The 15308-nt window shown below is 42.8% G+C and overlaps 1 protein-coding gene across 1 annotated transcript in view; it reads left to right on the top strand.

The window, feature by feature from the left end:
- The first annotated feature begins 468 nt into the window (after positions 1-468).
- Positions 469-15308, top strand: part of CLRN1 (clarin 1) — a 35493-nt gene continuing 20653 nt past the window's right edge. Inside the window, exon 1 of the mRNA XM_053600071.1 lies at positions 469-763. Coding sequence (XP_053456046.1) covers positions 511-763 — 253 coding nt within the window. The 5' untranslated portion in view covers positions 469-510. The remainder of the gene's footprint in view (positions 764-15308) is intronic.

The raw sequence follows: 15308 nt of genomic DNA, 5'->3' as shown, positions 1-15308 counted from the left end.
CTTTTCCCGGGACCTAAAAAACAATCAAGCAAACAAAAACAAAGAAAGTCAATACGTGAACAACTTACATTGCTGAAAATTTATCACAGGACTCAAAGCCTGTTTCTGAAAGTTTCAACTCCCCCAAGGAGACAAAGGCTGAGGAAGGGAAGCATTCATCAAGTTACACAGAGGACTCCATCTGTTACCTTAGACCCTTGTTACCAAGTGACACAAGAGGAGATACTTGAAGGCAGTTTGGAGGAGTTTTATTTTACTGATTCTTAGTCCAAGATTTCAAAATTGGACAGACGCAGCAGCAGAAAAGAAGAAAAGCCAGGTACAAGTGGTGAAGAAACCGTCTTCTGACATCTAACCTGGTGAGAACCACTGTCGGTGGTGGAGTTGCCTCTGCAGTAGGGATCTGTCTGTTCAGCTTCTGTAATAAATGCAGTCAAAGGGGCAGTCCCTTCTCGTTGCTCACAGAGGTCTTGTTTTTGAACTTCACCCTCACAAAAGCTGTTTCTCATCATGCCAAACCAACAGAAGAAAATCATTTTTTGCATGGCCGGGGTGTTAAGCTTTGTGTGCGCTCTCGGAGTTGTCACAGCACTGGGGACCCCGTTGTGGATCAGAGCCACCATCCTCTGCAAAACGGGGGCTCTGCTCGTCAACGCCTCTGGGCAGGAGCTGGACAAGTTTATGGGAGAGATGCAGTACGGGCTTTTCCACGGAGAGGGCGTGAGGCAGTGTGGGCTAGGAGCAAGGCCCTTTCGGTTCACATGTAAGTAGCAATTGGATTTGAATTATTTAATACTTTAGGCAGACTCTTCCAAGTGTTGTAAGGAATTATTTTGAAGAGAATTGCCCTGTCTATTGCAGCACACTTTAAATTGGTGTGAGTCATTTGAAATACTTTAATTTACTCTCAGCAATTCCTTCTTTCTAGTTTTTCATCTTTAACTTGTTTTTATTAATTGTTTCATTCTTGCTATCTTCATTATGAAAACACCTAGTTAATTAGTTGTTATGTAATTAAACTTTTGCAAATGTAAACCACTCAGATTCTTAAATATTAATATTTACAAAACAAATCTTTTTAAAAAGGGAACGTGGGGAAAGAGAAAAGCTACAAAGAATACTCTTCATGACTTTTGTTCTTTAAAAAAGAACCAGTGTCCTGAGCTCCTTAACTAATTCACTAATCCAACCTGCTTTTCGACTTTGTTCATAATTTTGTTTCCTGTACCCCCATCCCCACTAGGACCCTGACTGCTGATAAATAATCTCTTTACATTTTTCACCCATTTGGAATCATTTGGCTATAGAAATTTAAAATGATCTGCTATGCTAACTGGGAAAGAAATAAATGCCTATTTAGAGTAGAAAATTTGCAATTGATTGACCTTCAAATCATGTAGAGAATATGAGACAGATTTTCCCATCATGATTTTTGTGAAATGGAAGTGTTATCCTCAGTATTTATAACCTGTTTATCTTAAGAAGAGAATTTTTTAAAAATTACCATATGAATAGGCAACTCATTAAATGAAAATTAATAACAAGTCATTTGTTATATCTCTCGCAACACACATTCAGAAGTTATTATTATTTCAAAAGGGCTGGTTTGGAACAATCTCATGAAGACACAGTCAGTAAATTACTGCATAAATCACTCTTCAGGAAAGGAGGTTACCAATTGAGGCATTCAAAACAAATTATTTTATGTGTTTTTTTTCCCCTCTAGTATAGGTAGAAAGCTAAATTAATTGAATTTATTATTAACACATGCAGTGTCTAATTAAATTTCAGGGCTGACCTATTTATATTTCTGCAACATTCCTTATATCTTTTTAGCCGTTATTGGGCACCAAACTTCAACTCACATAGGTTACTAAGGGATATGAATTTTTATAGGGCTCCAGAAATTTCCAAGAATTAATCTTCATCTTTTCAGTTGATGAAGTGGATACAGAGTCTTTTCACTGAATGGCCGTAGTTCATTAGGGTAGTGGGGCTGTGAGACCTGCTAGTTTTCCTTGAGCGGGTGGGAGAAGAAAACAAAGCGGAATGGTATGTGATATGCAACTGTATTAAAAAACAAAAAAAACGGGGCGGGGGTGGGGTGGGAAATGAGTGCAATGATTTAACCATGAGTCACTGGCAGCCAATGTGTGAGTAAAACTTCCCACAAATGAATTTAGACAAAAGCAGGGAGCAGATGGTGAATTTTCTGGAGCCTTTGTATTTTCTATAGTGAAACGGGGATAAGTTTTACTGGCACCATAGGACATGTTTCAAAACGATAATAATACTTTGATATTATTATTATACATTAAACACTTCACATACTTTGTCTCATTTAATCCTTAGCTAGCCACCTTCTCCTGTGGTTCAGTGAATGATTTCTGTGGCTCTGTCCTAGACTGGTTCTATACAGGGTGCAGCTGTTCTAATCAGGTGCCCCCCTCTTCAATTTCTGTGAGCACAGGCAGAGCTGGTGGGTTTAAACAGAACCCTCACTTATCTCACAAAATTACATCAGTCCCCATGATACACTAAGCTAGTGAAGAAAAAGCTCACAGTTGCTTGTTTTTCAGTGACATCCTTTCCTTACAACCGGGTGACACCTGTTAAGTACCCTCTATGGACTGTGCATGGGAAAACCTCATTCATCTTGGTGAGGCTCAGTGAAGCATATTTAGGCTATAACTTTTTTTTCTACCTAAGCACAAAAGTATCTCTTTCAATGCAACATGAGAGAGAGAGAGAGTTGGGAAAACTGTAGAATAAATAGCTCCAGTGGACTCCCCAGAGCTCAATGCTCATGTAAATAAACACGCTTCTCAGGGTTAAAAACCTCCCTGCACGTTCACACTCCTGTTGTAGCTTTGTGGTTCACATTTCTCCATTCAAAATGCCATCATCCCGTCAAGGACGCTTCACCAGTATAACCTGGAGGAAGGCGAGTCCACTGATAGTCTGCCTACTAGAAAAATATAAGCCTCATTCATATAAGGAAATAAGTGATCTACCTTTGCCTTCTCAATAACAGCTTCCTTGGAGCGAAAGTCAGCAGCCTCCAAAGAGCTTGGGTGTGTGATTCTTTTCCGTTCCTTCCAGACCCCAACAATTCATTGGCCTGAACATTCCTCTTTCTTATTGTCCCTCTAGAAAGTTATTAAACACACATTTGGACTTGTGGAAACTTTCCAGGGCAGGAAGAACAGGAAAGGTAACTTATCAAAGCTTTAGTCACTTCGCGGTCAGTTTTTCTCACACTGGCAGGTCGTTTATCATCAGTTACTATGAATTTACACTTAATTCTGTTGATCGCTAAACACTGTCTTATCTAAACTTTTCATTTTAGATCAGTATTGGCCAACAAAAATAGAATGCAAGCCATATATGTAATTTTAAGTGTTCTAGTAGCCAAATCAGAAAACAAAAGTAAAAAAAGAACAGATGAAGTTAATTTTAAGGATGTATTTTCTTTAACCCCAAGATATCCAGAATGCTATGATTTTAACATATAATCAATATAAAATTATGGAGGTATTCTATAGTCTTTTTTTTTTTTCTTGGTGCTAAGTCTGTGAAATCTCGTGCGGTGTTTTACATGGACAGCACAGCTACTTCAGTTGAGCCACAGTTCAAGTGCTGCTTTCAATAGCTGCCCGATTGGTCAACCTGGATTTGGATGGAGGTTCCCTCTGAATAAATTGGCCACCGACAGTGTCCGTATTCTAACTGAATTTTTGCTTGATTCTGCTGTCCAATTCTGGGAGTGTTATTTTTATGTGTAGTTCTTATGTCACTTTTAAAGCTCAGACATACAGCATAACACGTGAGCGAAGAATGGGCCAGAAAACCAGCTTGGCAATGTGGTCATGTTTGTTCCTATTAAATGTTCTCTTGACCACTCTCCTTCTCTTTTAATTATAACAAGAATCTGCGCTGCCAGCATGCACAGTAATGCTGGGAAAACTTCTACCTCGTTTACTCTGACCGATTCTCATCCGTTTATGGGTCAGTGGTTCATTTTCTAGAGGTCACCAGCATTCATACCTAGCATACAATTTCATTCATTATAATGAAGGAATGTTTTTCTTTTAAGGCAACACAACTGGTGGGCTTAATTTTTCCTGATGTGTCACCTGTAAAATTTTAATGATGATGTTTAAACTCGAAATGTAGCCATTAGGACAAAAACTGCCAGTTTTAAGCTCAGCGTGTGTGGGTGGGTTTCTGTTTCGGTGGTTTGAAACACAGCAGAACATCATCAAAATATGATACCCAAGTATCATATGGTATTAATCATTCCTGGATATACTGATCTGTTCATTGCCAAGGCAGTTCAGTGAACTGGTAAAAACATATGGAATTATTTTTTGAAATGTGGAAAATAAAATTTAACCAATCATGTATCATCACAGCTTCCAACTTCAGTCATACTTTGAAAAGCATTTTAATTTGGACCTTATGACTGAAAATTTGTAAAAAGCTAAACAGAAATTTAGCTTACTTCAAATTTTAGAAAAGCAGAGTTTCTTTATTAAATGAGGCATTTGAGTCAGATGGGAGAGTACGTTGACACTGCATCTGTGAGCAAGCAGGTGGCTTTTCGAACGTGTTTTGAGACAGAATAGTTGGGGCTCAGGTCTCTGCGACTGTCACTGAGCGTTGGTACTCTCTAGCTCCATGCTTTCCTGCAGGTGTGAGTTTGCTCCTGCTGATCTGGGCTGCCCCAAGCTGCCCCAGAGACCCACTGGTCACCATCCTGCACACCCTGTGAATATCCTGTCACTCTGCCCATGGCAGAGTTACCAAGGTCTTTGATGAACCTGTCTCTCCTCCCTTCCTTAGTTCATGGGGTGTGTCGAAGCAGGTGGGAGGGTGGGGGGCAGGGAGGAGCCTAAGGAGTCCTCCTGGGAAGAATATCTGGTGGGAAGAAGGGAGGAGGGAAGCCACTTGTACTATTTCACCAGCAAGCATGGGCTCTCTGGTCTTTTAGCTTAGGAGTCTGTGTTCTTTTTTTTTTTTTTTTTTTGTAGCGACAGAGTCTCACTGTACCGCCCTCGGGTAGAGTGCCGTGGCGTCACACAGCTCACAGCAACCTCTAACTCTTGGGCTTACGCGATTCTCTTGCCTCAGCCTCCTGAGCAGCTGGGAGGAGTCTGTGTTCTAATCTCATTCACCTTATCAAAAAGTCCAGCAGATAGAGGTTGTGTTTATTCCCCACTGGAATAAAAGTGATTAATGAAATGGAAAATAGTAATATGCGAGCCAGACTAGTGTGAAAGAAAAACATTTAAATTTTCTCAGCCCCCTAGTTGTTTTCTCCTCTGTTCTCTCCAAACTTTGACATTTGCTCTATCATTTCAAAACTCCCATAAGTAATCGACAATGTGTATTTCTCTGCAAGGTCTTAATTCTGAAGAAGGCAAGGGCTGTGGATTAGTCATTCCAGCACTCCCTCAAACCGAGGCCTAGGACTGTGTGTGGCATGAACAGGGACCTAATAATGTTTGGTAAACTGACACTATTGAGGTTAAGCAGTCTAGACTTGCCGGCAGGTTCTCTGCCACTTGCAAGAGATCAGATCTTGAGCAAATCCCACCACTTCACTGATTTTCAGTTCTTTCTTTATTTATTTTTTTTTGCGGTTTTTGGCCAGGGCTGGGTTTGAACCCACCACCTCTAGCATATGGGGCTGAGGCCCTGCCTTTGAGCCACAGGCGCCGCCCTGATTTTCAGTTCTTGCATCTGTAAGTGGGAGATGAAGCTAGGTGGTTTCTAACACCTCTTAAAGATTAAATGCTCTGTGATCTATATAATGTTCTAGACAAAGTCCCTCCAGCTTTGAAATTGCATAACTCATCTATCTAGTCTCGGCCACGTGATGTCCCCACTGGCAGATTTTGGCCACCAGTGGGTGTGCTTTGTTATGTGGGCCTTTGCTGTGGTCCTCAAAGCTAGTGATGGTTAGAGCAAGGTATTCTGAAATCCCTACCGTTTATCGGGACCCAGATGGATTTTGTTATCAAAGTGAAATGTTCCTTTTCTTCTCTGTCATAATCTTTTACTTTCTGCATGAAAAATTACAGACTAATGAAGGGGAAAATGAAAAATGGGATACTTTGGAATTCTGGGGAGATAGGTTAGTGGAGGAGTTGGCATTGCCGGGAAAGTAAAGAAGGAAGACCCAAAACAGAAGGCTGACTTCCTATTTGTTCTGATTTCTCCTTTCTCTGTTTTTCCTCGAATCTCCTCTTCCATCTTCACTGAAAAACTCCTCTTTCCTAAATCTTATTTCTTAAACCAGTAACAGCCAGATGTTAGGAATGATCAAACAGCGTTTAATACGCCAAGGGTATTCCTTACTCCAAACAGGAATTTAGCAGAAAGTATCCTCCAATTGGTAAGAAATATGGGGAAAATGCTTTTGAGGAAGGGAACTTGTGGTTCTCTCTGCTCAGTAAAGAAAAAGAGCCTTCATTTCTGCTTTCCTTCAATAACTTCCCTACAACATTCTTATCAAAAATATCCACAGATGAGCATTGCTCAGGAATTACAATGTTGCTCATGCATGCACATGCACATCCACCCACATCCAAACACCTTCCTTCGGCGGGGGCCGGGTTTGAACCTGCCACCCTCAGTATATGGGGCCGGCGCCTTACCGACTGAGCCACAGGCACCACCCACCTTCCTTTCTTTTAAATCACCTCACACTGTAAGAGCTGGTGGAATTATTGACCTGAGCACAGGGAGGAGAGGAAGAGGAGTGACAGGGCTGCTTCTGAAGCTCTGGACACCAAGTCCTGAGTGGGACTTCTGTAACTTAACCCTGGTGCTCAAGTTTTACCTGTTGGGGGGGGGGGGTAACTCCAAAGTTGTTCTCACAATTTGCTGCTCTGTTTTCTTTTCTAATTTCTGAGGATAACTCATCTTCTCCAAGGACTTGCAGCCATCTCAGAAGAAAAAAATGCTTATTTCAGCTGCCCATTTATTGGATGGCTCTTGGTTCCTAGGCATTTTGCATGTATTATCTCTAAACCTCGCATGGGCGGTGTTACGATCCTATTCCCCTTGGACAAATATGGAAGTGAAAACACAGACAGATCAAAAACTTTTCCACAGTGGCCGGGTGTGGTGGCTCACACCTGTAATTCTAGTGCTCTAGGAGGTCCAGGTGGGTGGATCACCTGAGCTCAGGAGTTTGAAACCAGCCTAAGCAAAAGCGAGACTCTGTCTCTACTCAAAATAGAAAAACTAGCTGGAACTTGTGGCAGGTGCCTGTAGTCCTGGCTACTTAAGAGGCTGAAGCAAGGGGATTGCTTGAGCCCCAAAAGTTTGAAGTTGCTGTGGGCTATGATGCCACGGTTACTCTACCCAGGGTGACAGAGTGAGGCTCTGTCACTAAAAAAATTCTCAAAGTCACATAGCTAGTAGGTAGCAGACCAGGGATCCAAACTCAAATGCTTGTGATGAATCATGCTCCTTTCCTCTGCCCCATTGTACCTCCTTAGAATGTGAGAAAAGGATACAGAGAGAGAAACAAAATGTAAGATAAGATTAGCCTTCGGTTTCACCATCTATTTAAAAAATATTGTTGATGGCTCACAAGACTTTGTTCTCCTGGATCCTCAGCCTCGTATTTGGCCTCAAGATGTGAATTTATTTATTGCATTTCTGTTTCACATGTCAGTTACATGTTACATGGTTACATCCCAATCTTAGACCTTTGGAAGGTGAAACAGTCAGGTTAAGCCTGATTAATAATCTAGGCTGAGAGGGTCATATCTTATGTCTAATCTTGGGGTTATGTAATTATATCACCTTAATGTTGACAGATTAGCTTTAAGACAGAGCTATCTGATAACACTTGTGGTGAGCTGATCTAAGATCGCTGCCAACTAAAATCTTTGTGGCACAATCTTCAGAGTTAATTACTTTGACTACAGCAATGATTTCACCGCAGCAATTAACAAAATAGCAGAGTCTCTTCCGAGGTGATGGGAAAAATTTTCAAAACAGAGTCAGGGACCAAAAGAAAAGCACGTCTGTAACATTTGATTCACTTCAAAAACTCAGATTTTATTAAGAGCCAAGGGGGATAGAATTGGAATATTAATTAAAATCTCATTGTTAAAAAGTGAAGTAAAAAACAAAAGCTCACTTTTATCTCTGAAATATAGCCGGAGCGTTATAAGTTTAGAGGTATTTTTTAAAACAAAACTCATATACATTATACCAACAAGTTCTCTTCTAGTTTAGTCATGCAAATAAAAACCTGGACTGGCTGTGGTGTGATAGACTCGTAGTTGAGGTGTGAGAAGCTGACTAGGGAGCAGACTTAGCACCTGGCGGGCTAATTCATGCAAGGTTCGTATTTTGCTCCCTCTCGGCGTGTTGTAACTCTGGCGAAGCCCTTCTTGGGAGTTGTTACCCCCAACCTAACCGTCCCCTGTGGATTAGGAGCAGTTAAATGGGCTCTGTTATCAGAGACACATATGTGCCAAAGCAGCTGTCATCCCTGAGCCCCCGTGGGTGATTAAGACTCACTGATGGGGCTGCCTCCGAATGGACGAGTCAGGTGGGTACACTTCAGCTGAGAGAAATTCAGGTGAGGTAAAGAGAAAATGGGATTTTAAGCGGTTTTATCATAGCATCAGGTCTCTTCCTTTTAAGTGCTGGGGTCATGCATTTCATTCAACCTGACCGTGTAGCCATCGGGAGCCTGGCTCAATACCTGGGTGTGAGATTATGGGTGATATTAAAGGAGAGGACTGTGTTGAGCTCATGTCAGAAAATGTCTTTTACTGGATTTTCATAATGACTGGCTGCAGATGGGCTGAGGAAAGTCAGATCAAGAGCATTTCTGCAAGAAGAAAGAAATCTTCTCTCTTATTCTCTTTCAAGAAAATGAATAGCAGAGTACCAAGGGGCCAAATACTTTTTTTAAAACACACCTTTTATGTGGAGAAGGACAAGTTGAGAAGAAAAACAGGAACTCTGAAACTACCTTTATAGCTTTAATATGGGAAGAAATTGCCACACCATTGCTGACATCATTATCAGAAGCGCCCTTCATTCTGAGTGCTTCACAGATGGGCTTCTCCGCATTTTACATCTGGCCAGATGAAGGCAAAAAGGGTTGATGAGGCCAAAACTATTAGATCAGTGGTCCATAAGGCTGGCTGCACTTTAGAATCACCTGGGGAGTCTTTAAAACTACTGATGGCAAAGATCCCTCCCAGACCAATTGAGTCAGGCTCTCTGGGGGCGGGGCCTGAGCATCTGATGGTTTAAAAGCTCTCCAGGTGATTCTACTGGGCAGCCAAGGCTGAGAGTTGCTAAGGTGGCCAGAGGCCAAGGCAGGTGGAATTAGGTGAGGCCAAGGGTTAGAAGCCCTGACTGTTAGGGATGGGGGAAAACACCAGGAAGAGGGGAAAGGTGAGAAGCAGTATTAGAATTGTTTCCATAGTCGGGAGATTTTTTGGTCAAACTTAAGCTGGGATCCTTGGCTTGCATTTCTGCAAAGGCCCCAGAGGGAAGGCGTGATCCTACTGATGCACGTGCAGTGAGAAACTGAGTGTCCTTGGCTCTCAGCCTCAGCAGCTTTCCCTGTCTGCAAATCTGCCCACCAGTTTCAGGAGCCTGCTCACCAGCTGGCTGGGTTAAAGGACTCAGGTCTGCCTTGATGGGGAGGCCGTCACTGACCAGCCCTGTCTGTGACTGCACGGGTGAAGCTGCCTAATTCAGGGAACTTGGTGGAAGATCTAAGTATGTTCTCTAATCGTTATATTAGAAATAAAGCTCACTTTTGACCTCCATCTGCCCGTCTCCTGTGGAAGGGTTCTGCTCCTTTGAAAGAGACTCTCAGAGGTCCTCTTTTGAGGTGTGTTATCAATCCAAAGATCATTTTAGACAAGCCATTACAGAGAATGCCCAAGAAATTGCACAAGGGAAATAGAACTGAGAATGGGAACAATGTATCAGACAGCAAGGAAAGTGTGTGACTTGTTTTAAATGAGTAATTAACTGTGAATCAAAAGTTCCACTATTATTTATAGCAGTAGTCATCCACCTGATCAGGAAAAAAAAAGGAAAAATCTGAGCTACAAGTTGGAAATTTGCCTGAATTCCATGTAATCCAAGGACTCCTCCAGGGGTGTTCTTTGGTCCCAATGTGCAAATACGTACTCTGACCACCTATGGGCCAAGTAACTCCCATCCACCCCCCAAAACTGATGCTGAGACCCACACTACATTGAGTGCATACATTCCCCACCCTTGTCAGAGGAAGTACAACCCCCCCATTCTCATCACGTTAAAAAATATCTAGGTGATTGCTAAAGATTTACAAAGATCCTCATAAAGGATCTCACTTGTGTTCCTCCTAAACTCTGTGACTTATTTCTATTAGCATCCATACTCATAGTTGAGGGAACCAAGATACACAGAGACCCACCCACATGCATAGTAAATGGCAAAACCAGATTCACCCAAACTTCCCCAACTCCAAAACCTCAGCTCTGACCGTCCTACCATGTTGCCTCTGAGTTAATGCTCTTCTGTCTGTCTGCCTTTCTCCCAGTTCCTCTACCCTTTGGCTTTGGCAGGGTGTTATATTCCAACCACCTAATACTCTAGTGCACATATTTAGACAGAATTTGCTAATTCCTGTTTTAAGATTTGTAGCATAAGAGGAATGACTGCTAGACCGAATCAATCACAGATAAAAGGATAACAACGTTTCAGGACAAAATGGCACAGCCCAGGGATAGAAATAAAATAAATTTTAAAGCAAATGAAATGAAAGCCTACATTTCAGGACATCAGAAGGCAGTTTAACAGTGTGATAAAAGAACATACGTAGCAGTTAGTAAAAACAAATACTTTTTATCTTATTTTTATTACCCTCCAATGACCTACTAAAAATGGTATGACTTTACATGTAAGCCACAAAATATTTGTAAGTTCAAGGTTATATGTGCCCTCAAACCCCTCCCCACAAAACATTGCTGGGTGTCTATTACAGGCCTAAATATCTGCTAGACTCCAAGGATGCGAAAGGAATTAGAGAGCATACTTTTTCAACAACTTAGAATTTAGCAAAAGTGTTTTTAAATAACTGGCCATTTGGAAGAGCTGTACAAGCCTGTCAGTCAGCATGGGCTAGGCTGTATTTTAGTAACAAGTAAGTCCAAACTTCACAAGTTTAAATCAGTCAAAATGTGTTTCTTGCCCTTGGTTCCTATTTTTCAGAGATCAGCTGGAGGTCCACTCCAGGATACAGCCACCATCTGGAATGTTGACGGTTGTAACAGAGAGAAAGAATGTGGAGGCTTTCGTACTGGCAATTAAATTCTCTGACCCAGAACTGACACATGCCACCTCCACTTACATTTTATAGGTCAAGGCTTGTTACACAGCCACATCTAACTTCAGAGGGGCTGAGATGTGCAATCCTACCATGAGCTGTAGATAGCTGAATAGCAGTGATTCACGAAGAACCAGAGCTATAGATAGTTGAATCCCACGGATTATCATCACAATTATTGTACTTGTTAAGGAAGCTCCAAGAAGGAGAGCTACTCTCTGTGAGGGATAGGCACAGGGAAATCAGAGGGAGGTTCTTTAAAATGAGCTAGTTTTCACTAGATGGCATTAAAGAAACATTCCACGTAAAGGAACAGCATGAGCAAACGTGCAAAGAGCTCGCTGCGGCCAGAGCACAGACGATGTGTGAGAGTCAGGAGGAGGAGGAAGGACGGGCTGCAGAGAAAGGCAATGACCAGAACATGACAGATCATGCGTGTTGGACGAGGCAGGCAATTTTATCTTGCAGCAATGTGAAGCCATTTGAGGAAGGTAAGCAGGTATGTGACAGGACAGAAGATGGATTGGAAGAAGACCAAAAGAGGGGTGCAGACCAGTCGGGAGACCCCTCCAACATGTGGGGTCCAAATCATAGCATTGACAGAACAGTGGAAAGGAAGGGAACTATTTCCAAAATATTCAGAAGCAAAAATCAACGGAACTCAATGACAGAAAATAAACCCCAGATTTTTGCTGCTTGGCTAATTGTTACAATTCACTGAAATGAGAAATACAGAAGGGAAAAGTTTAGAGGGAAGATGAAATCCGTTTGGGCCATGTTTAATGTGAAGTTTCACCTGTGGCACAGCTGTCAGAGAAGTCCATCAGCTACACACGTGCGGACCTGCGGGTTTTGCGAGGGGGTAGAGGGGGAGTGGGACCTGGGAGATTAGAGCCAGTACTTGGAACTATAGCTGAAGGTGAGGTTTCCTGGGAGGGGAAATGGATGGGAAGGTAGACAGAGATGTGTCCTAGAAGACTCTACTAGGTTTGGGGGGGAGGTGGCTGCCAAGAAGAGTGAGGCAGAGCCAGTGAGGTGGAAGGGCCCAGCTGAGAGCGCATTCCGAGAGGTGTCCTACACCAAGAAGTCGGAGACTAAGGTCCTCGACACCGTGGAGACAAAAAATGAGAGTCAAGAGACACTGAAAATAGTTCTTTAAAACTTTTCCAAAGCAGTCTTTTTTCTTTCTTTCTTTCGAGACAGAGTTTTATTCTGTTGCCCTGGGTAGAGTGCTGTGGTGTCATAGTGCATAACAGCTCAAATGATCCTCCTGAGTAGCTGGGACTTCTGGCACCCTGATATCACCACACCTGGCTAGATTTTATAGTGATGGGTATCACTCTACTAAAGTGAGGGCTGGGCTTAAACCCCTGAGCTCAGGTGATCCACCACCTCGGCCTCTCTGAGAGCTAGGATTACAGGCCTGAGCCACCATGCCCAGCCGCCAAAGCAGTTGTGAAGAAAACGGAGGGAAGCAAGGTCTCTGCATGCGGGAGCTAAGGAGGGTGTGGAGGCCCAGAGGTAAGGGCTGTGCGGGAGCTAAGGAGGGTGTGGAGGCGAGGCCCGGAGGTAAGGGCTGTGGGTATAAAGAGGAAGACTGAGGTCAGGCAACAGCAGAGGCTCCCCGTGGCCAGGTGAACACTGTGTGTGTGTGTGTGTGTGTGTGTGTGTGTGTGTACACGCGCACAATGGGAAAATCTTGAACGTGACTCTGTACTGGGAGGATAGAATAGGAGGAAGAAAGGCTGAAGATAAATGGGAGGTAGGGAGTGGGTCAGAAATGTCTCTGTGAAGGTGGAAAATGGTGGGGCTGAGTGCAGGGAGAAGCCCAAGGTTAAAGGGATAAATGGGGGGTAAAAGGAAGGTTGGGTAAGGACCCTGGAGAAAGTGTGGGTGAGTGACAATGGGGCACTGAAAAATATAGCCTCTGTTTTCTCTGTGAAATGGGAGAGTTGAGTTCACAAGACAGTTTCCAGCCCTTTTATAGCCAGGCACATGAGACTAAGAGAAACGGAGCTGGGGGTGATAGGTGCCTAAGAGCAGGAGAGGTGGGAATCTCGGACAACGAACAGGAGAAGGAAAAGACTGGAAAGACTTTGGCAAATGGGGGGGCACAGATCAGAGGCCCCATCTGAGCAGTAGCAGGAGCCAGGGAGGCAAGGGATGCAGCTGGAAGAGCACAGCCCCCAGCAAACTATCGCAGGAGAGCGCATGCTTGTGACACTGTTTTCGCTCCAAGTCATTAACTTATGACTAACTCAGCTCTGTTTCATAACAGCACCCTGGAGTAATGACGGTGTGACAGCCTTTCTCTGTGCACCAAGACGGTGCGGGGTGGATTTCCTTTTTTTTAAAACCATCTCTCCTGTATCTTTGATGCCTTCTGTGCTGCTAGTAGGAGAGGGAACCCAGTGACTCGTTTCTTCTTGCTGTTTCTGACTGCATACCTGGCCAGAAATCTCTGCTTTCCAGACTTCACAGAGGGGGCTCAGGCTTTGAACCAGCATTGAAAAAGTGGAATTTGGGTGGTGCCTGTGGCTCAGTGGGTAGGGCGCCGGCCCCATATACCAAAGAAGGTGGGTTCGAATCAGGCCTCAGCCAAACTGCAACAAAAAATAGCCAGGCGTTGTGTGTGTGTGTGGGGGGGAGAGGTGGGGGTGGTGGGGGTGGTGGTGCCTGTAGTCCCAGCCACTTGGGAGGCTGAGACAAGAGAATCGCCTAAGCCCAGGAGTTGGAGGTTGCTGTGAGCTGTGATGCCACAGCACTCTACCGAGGGCCATAAAGTGCAATTTTGTCTCTAAGGAAAAAAAAAAGAAAGAAAGAAAGAAAACGGTGGAATTTAATACGTACATTACAATACCTCTCGTGTTCTTGAGGTTTCCTTGCATCTGTACCAAAACTCACATTCTTTTAGAAAGCACTCTGACCCAAATAATCCCTACCCTAGGAATTCATCAAAAAGATCATTTCCACTCATCCCCCCCAGCCCCATGACAAGAAAGAAAAAGGTGTATGCTTGGAAACGTTCATGGAAGCCTGAGTTATAATACTGACACAGACAGCAGTTCATTGGTTTGGTGAAAAACGCATGCAGTTATCTAAGGGACAGATCTGCTGACGATACGAATGACATAGAAAAAGCTTATATTCCAAGTGAAAAGAACAGAAATGCACTATGATTATAGTAATGTGGGAAATAAGATGAACAAAAATTTCAAAGGAACACAAATCAAGAAAAATTTTGCTTTTTATGTTGGTAGGACCATGGGGGAAATTTTTATCTTAATTTTAATGTTATTGCTACAACGTTGTTTGTAAAAAAAAAAAAAAAAGTTCGTCCATCAGCAGATGGAGTCTTGGACAAACTAAAAACAGCAGGGTGAGGAGTCAATCCGTTTTCCTTCCCTCCAACTGCACTGCATTAATAGAAAAGAACTTTGTCACGTTCAGGCTTGAGATGAATTCTTTCTCCACATCCAGAACTTCAAACTTATTAAACAGCAGTCAGTTTCTATGTTACATGTTGATAATTCCAAGGACTCTGAATTAAAATTTTCCTTTTAATAAAGGGATTTTAAATTTCATCCCAATTGCCAACCTAGGTCTTTACAACTTCTAAAAATGAAATATTAATAAAACGAAACAAAAAATAAAACAAAATAAAATAAAGTAGAACAAAAACCTCTCTGGGTCTCATCACTCTCTCTGGCCCCTACTCTATCTATTTTCATTTTCCTGGATCCTTCCCAAACCTCTCTCCAGCCCACTTGTTTATAGTCAGGTTTATTGAAGTTTAATGTACATTTTTTAAATTTGCTCTTTTTATTAGAGGTCTGTGAATTTTGACGAATGCACATAGGCATAGAATGACCACCACAAAGACAGAGAAGGCTTCCATCACCCCCCAAAGTTCCTCTCTACCCCTTTGTGGTCAACTTTC

This window comes from Nycticebus coucang, chromosome 8, assembly GCF_027406575.1.
Source record: "Nycticebus coucang isolate mNycCou1 chromosome 8, mNycCou1.pri, whole genome shotgun sequence".
NCBI classification, from domain to species: domain Eukaryota; kingdom Metazoa; phylum Chordata; class Mammalia; order Primates; family Lorisidae; genus Nycticebus; species Nycticebus coucang.
The sequence above is the reverse complement of the archived record's forward strand: the minus strand, read 5'-3'. Positions and strand labels throughout refer to the sequence as shown.